The following is a 6,000-nucleotide window of genomic DNA, read 5'->3' as shown; positions in this document are numbered from 1 at the left end:
AAGGCAGACACCCAGGGAGGAGCTGCTGCAGTGCTTCTGTTTCTGAAACCTTGCTGACAGCAGTGTTGTTTTCTGATCCACAGGTCCAGAGGATGGCATAGCAGTAACGTCAGTGTCCAGAGAGCTGGGGTCCTTCCTCACCTGTCTGTATGCTGCATGAACTGATCCCAAGCCTTTGTTTTTGGACCGAGGAATCGTGAAAACCTGTCTCTCCTAATTCATGAGCCAGCAGGATGTGGTTGCCGTGCTTTCAGAACGCCTGCTTGTAGCTGCCCACAAAGGCCAAGTGGAGAATGTGGTGCAGCTTATCAACAGGGGTGCCAAGGTAGCCGTTACCAAGGTAACGAGAGAAAAACGCTTTGCGAAATCCCTGGGAACTAACATAACTCCTAGACCATTGTCTGTGAAAATGCCTTTGTAGCTTTACCAGTCTGAATGTGACTGGGGTTAGTGCTTAGATTTCCTTAAAGTTTATACCTAATAGCTCATGTGTATTTACAGTGTAGTACATGTCTCATATTTACACACTTCCCAGCAGATGCAGCTGTGGTGAATGCTGTGTCCTTAGAAACGTGGTGTGTCAATGGAGCCATGTTTCCAATGCAATGTTTTTCAAAGCGTGCACTGACTTTTGAGCATTGTGTGAACTGATGAGTGGAGCTATTCATCACTGTGGAGGGAAGGTGGTTCAGAGCCACCATCTTTCCGGGTGAGGGGTGGAGAGAGCCACCTGTCGCACAGGGGAACGGCATGCAGAAAGCATTTCCTGCCACTGAATTCTCTTGGTACAGCAGCCTCTTATACATGACGTCTTCATTGATTTGTGCTGTGGAGTCCCCAGTCAGTTCCAGACTTGGCAGTTGCAAACTGTGTTCCCTGTACCTTCGAGATGACGTCAGCATCGAAGGATTTCTGCTTAGACATTAAGATAGTTCGAAGATGTTCATCTATTTCTGATTCTCAACATGTTATAAATAATACTAGCATATAGAAGAGATAGAATTAGCTGTTGCATAGGAGGTTTGATCAGGAAAAAACCTTCAAAAGAATTAGGCAAATTGGATCTTTAGAGCTGCAACATAACGTTTGGGACATCCTGTTTTGATGAACTATTGTTTTCCATCATACCTAGCTTTATTTATGTTTCCATTGGTTTTGAACACTATATATATGGGAGCTAATATTTACAGATAGAAAGCAAATGTGAGTAGATTTGATAAGCAGTTTGTCTTTTCCTCTTTTTATCTGTCAGTGACAGTTGTTTTTCAATCCCTTTGCAGTGTTTGAGTTCTAGATAGTATTTATTTTGAAAGTTGGAGTGATCCAAGGACAACTGGTGTTTGTAGGTTTTGTTTGACAAAACTAAGTGGCCTGTTATTGGTAGATACAAAGCACAGATGTAATAAACATGAGTGTTCCCATAAAGATGCCTGTTTGGCTCTGTTGGCCAAGAAGTTCTGTAGCTGATGAACAGGTATTAAAGGTAGTCAATAATAGATCAGGAAATACTGACTTACAGATGTCTGAATGGTAGCTTGGGGGTTTGTGGCTGTTTTTTTGTTTGGTTGGGTTCTTTTTAAGATCATGAGCTTTTTAAACTGCTAAGGGACCTACCCAAAATGATTGAAAGGATGCTATGCTGTGCATAAATTTGTGCACTAATGTAATTTCAGATCCAGCTTCCACATTGTTTGAATATAAAATGCCCATCCTTTGTCATGGTTGACAGAATAGAATAATCATGCCACTGATTTAACTGTTTCATGAAATTAGTTGCCATGATCCACAATTCCAATGCAAAATTAACACTTCCTCATTGTTAAGGTTGTTTATTATGCAACAATCAATGCCTTCTGTTAATTACAGTAAGAAGCAAATCGTGTAGCTCTGACTTTCAAACACAAAATCAGGTTATAATTTAATAAAATACAGATTCACTAGAGTTGGCAAGTTTTTCTTTCCTGTATGGTATAGGTGGCTTCCTGCTTCTTGCGCTTGCTTTACTGTTCAACCCTTGCATGCAAAATCAAAGCAAAGCTCATTTGGTTGCAAAACTGCACCCAGGTGCAGAGTATTGGTGTTTCTGTTGGGAAGCTGAGCTTGCTGGTGAGCTCTGAGGCCATAACCGTAGCTGACCTGGTACTACAAGATTGTAGCTAATTCCTAGAGATTGTAGGTCATCCCCATGGAACCCAGGGAGGGGGATGAAAAAATCTGTCCCTGTTGTCATTCTGGATGCATAATGGCACATCAGCAGACAGCACAGATGAGGTACTTGGGTACCTTGGTGATAGGCCTTGCTCAAAAGAGAAGGCAGCAGGTCAGCAAGACTGTGGAGGAGTGCACAGAGGAGTAGAGATGCTCTCAAAGGAGCAACTGAGGCTTGCGTGCTTGGGGTGTTTTGGAAGCACACACTCATTCTTTCCATGCTTTGAGACAGATAGAGGTGAGGCTAATGTGACCCAAGAGGTGTAAGACCAAGCTGCTGCCCTTGTCAAAGCCCATCAGTTCAGGCTTAGTAACGTCCTATGCAGGTCTACACAGCATCCAGTTGGCTGGCTGGCTCTCACATAGCCAGCTTGCTGCATAGGAGAGCATGTGCATATTTGCCTATGAAAGGCTGTATAAACATACCCCGTAAGAGCTTGATTTGCTAATCTGGTGAGACATAAAAGCTGGAAGGAGAAAGAGACATTTAAAGTCACAACAAGATTGTCACAGGAGCAAGCCTGTATAAATTAGCCTCACTTTTTAACTGGAAATGTAAAGGGATTTTTTAGCCATCAGAGAGCCAGGTTCTTGTGCAGTCTTTTGATAAGCAGAACAGGTGAAAAATAAGAACTACTTTCTGGATAGGGATTGTTAATTTTAGAATGGAAGTTAGATGGCAGGCTTGCGGTAGTGGAAAACTGTTGACCAAGCTTTCAGATAAATTGAAACCCACAGCCCTCTCCCCAAGGTAAAAGTTCTTGCAAACGAGGCATAAAAATAAATTTGTTCATGTGCATGCCTTAGTTGTCTTTTACCTGTATGTCTTACGCTTTTATTCAGAGTTTTCAGTTTGTTCTGTCAGATTGGTTTTGAATTCTAGCGATTTGCTTCAAAAGGCTTTTGTACTTGTCAGCCAATGTTCCTGCTGAATTCTGTCAGTTTTACTGGAAGAAGACATGCAGAGACAAAGCTCTTTGAAAGGAGAAAGAAGTTCCCACATCACTTTAGGCTTTAAATGTTTTTCTGATACACATCGGGAAGCTCAAACCAATTCTTGTGAAAAACACCATGCAGAGCCACAGCTTGAAGTGACCAGCATCGAGAGTTAAGTGCCAGAGAGTTCTTTATTCAAACAGGGTTGAGCATAGCTGAAGGAAAGTGAAGGATATTTTCTGTAACAAAGTACTGTTAAATACTGGATAGCTGACAAGTTCATCCAGTTCTATTTTTATTGTATGTATGGAAGGTCATATGATGTGGTTAATTGCTGCTTCAGTAAACAGCAGTTCACCTGCAAAATGGTATTTAATTCTTGTCACCTCTAAGTAAATGATGCCTTTAAGAAGAAGAAAGGATATGAAAGAAACAAAGTTCAGTGGAGAATCCGTGTATCCAGGTGCTCACTTCAGTGTTTCCCTGGGGATGCGCTTGTTTTGTTTCGGCATCATCACTATCAAGGCAACTGTGCAGGTGAAGTCAATATGGAAGTGTGCTTCTCCCTGACTCCAGTAAGGGATACTGGGTTCATTCCAGATTTGGGGCCCTTTAAAGTATGTAGAGAAGAGCTGATGGCCACTAGGTCGCATTGCTGCTTACAGTCTGACATCAGAGAGGGCAGAGGGGGAGAGGGCTGGTGGCACTGCATTGTACGTGCATCAAGCATTTGTCCTGCTGCTTGGGATCTCTGTCACCAACCGTGCGGGATTCTGGCCAAGAAAGAGATGGCCCTAGTGCTCAGCAGAGGCTTCATGGCTCAAAGTGCTAATGGATAATTTCCATTTTTGTGCCTTTTTATCTGAGTTCTTCGCAAGTGTGAAATTTATATCATTTCTTTATGATAAGTGAAAAAAATACCCCAAACAATTGATGATACAAATTTCCTGACTCAACAAGCAGGTGCCTTTACAAAGTATTTTGGCGAATATGCTTCAAAAGCTGGAAAATTAAGAACTGAGCTTGGTGTAATTAAATCTTTTCTTCCAAGCAAGAAAGTTGATCTCTTCTTTTAGTCCTTTTGTAGTAGAGCTTTCTTTCAGTAAAGTTATTGACAGCTGCATCTTTGACATGAAAGCACTGGGCCTTTTGCAGAGCTGCTCTGCCTTGTTGTCTTCCCAGGATGTTGTTTTTGGGGATTATTCTTTGTTTGATTTTGTGAATTGGGATAGGTTAGGGAGAGGGCTGTGGACCACCAGGAGTGGCACAGGAGTGGTGGTAGTGACATCTCAGATCAGCTCAGCTCTTTCCTTGAGCTTGCCCCCAGAATGGTGCTTGGAGCATGGAGAGAAGTGGGATTTGACCTTCCAGGCATCAACTGGATGAAATAAGGCACTTTGCGGTAAAGGCAGCCATTAACATCAGGTTGCTCAGTGCTCAGAGACAAAATTTGCAGGTCTCCATCACTGCACTACAGCTCGCCAAGACAGAAGTGTTCCTGGGTGTTGGGTTTCACTGGGGTATTGCAGCACAGGGTGGAATGTTAAATAGCAAGACTTAATAAGGCCAGAAAAAGGTGTGTATTAGTAAGCACGCACAAAGGAGTGTCCCACTACTCTATTAAATGTGAAAAATATTGCCAGAGAAAGACATAAAGGTAGTACAGGCAGTTTAAATGTAACTTGTACAGCACCATGGGGTTTATGAATATTTTTTCAGAGGGAAGCAGAATATAGCTTTTCTGCAGAGCGCAGCATTAAGATCATAGCTATAAAACTGAAGTCTGTGCAGAAGGGATGATTATTTGGAAAAAACCCTGTAGAAATGCAAAAGGTAGTGCCTCTGTTTTGATTCAGTAATTCTGTTTGTTTGTTTGATTTAACGTTTGAATTAGTAGTTACAAGCCTACTATATGGCAACGCTTTTGTAATGCTGAGCTACTTGTACTCTTGCCATCAGGATTTCAACTTCAGAGCATGTTGAGTTCTTCAAAACAATTGCTTTTTTTCCCTTTTTAGAACGGAAACAAACAAAATATGTATTTTGATGCTTTCACATTTTTGTTCTCCTTCAGTTTGAAAAACTATTTGTGTCTATTTTAAACAAAATAACTGAAAGGGGAGCCAGCGAACATTTAGGGACTTGCTGAGTGCCTCCTGAGGTCAATGAGAAACTTTCTGCTGACCTGAGTGAGCAGGTTATTCATGGAGAGCAGTCTGAAGTCATCAGTGTGACAAGACTTGGGTTTTTGTTTTCAAGCATTCTAATAAAAGGTGGATAGGCATGTTTTTGTGTATGTGCAGAATGGATGAATAAGTGATAGTCCTTGTGCAGCACAAGAGCAAGGTGAGATAGGAAACTGAGTGTACCTGCATAAAAGTATCTACAAATAAACACAACAAAGGATCATGTGGCTTGTGGTGCTGAGGCCCCCCTGCACTGATTTGGTTGCAGAGTGCATACATTGGCAGCTGCTGTAAGAAAATTCTGCTTTTATATTGTATGTATCAACAGCTGCCTGTCAATGCCTGGAAGTTAGACTCTACAGATTAAATACAAACATAAGCCCTACCCTTCCATTTTACTGATGAAGTTCAATGTGGCTGTTTACTGTGCTTGGCTGCAACCTGATACTCCCCATAGCTATAGCAGCATGTCAGGGGTGTTGAAGTTGCAGCTTTAGTGCAACGTAGTCCCATTTATTTTGTCAATAAGCCTGTGATACAGGAGCATTTGTATGATTTGTTGCCCGCTGAAGCATTTCTATACATTTGAATAGAAGTCCAAATTGCATAATTTTTATATGAATGACTGCTTTATTGGTTCATTAATCCCAGGTTGCAGCAGTCTCTCATT

General features: G+C 41.7%; 1 protein-coding gene across 1 annotated transcript in view; it reads left to right on the top strand.

The window, feature by feature from the left end:
- Positions 1–220: 220 nt before the first annotated feature.
- ANKRD6 (ankyrin repeat domain 6) overlaps positions 221–6,000 on the top strand; it is a gene marked incomplete at both ends in the record, with an annotated part of 33,325 nt that continues 27,545 nt past the window's right edge. Inside the window, one exon of the mRNA XM_080615266.1 lies at positions 221–340. Coding sequence (XP_080471392.1) covers positions 221–340 — 120 coding nt within the window. The remainder of the gene's footprint in view (positions 341–6,000) is intronic.

The sequence above is a fragment of the Psittacula echo genome (assembly GCF_963264785.1).
Source record: "Psittacula echo genome assembly, chromosome: 4".
Taxonomy (NCBI): domain Eukaryota; kingdom Metazoa; phylum Chordata; class Aves; order Psittaciformes; family Psittacidae; genus Psittacula; species Psittacula echo.
Note: the sequence above shows the minus strand (reverse complement) of the source record. Positions and strands in the feature narration are given on the sequence as shown.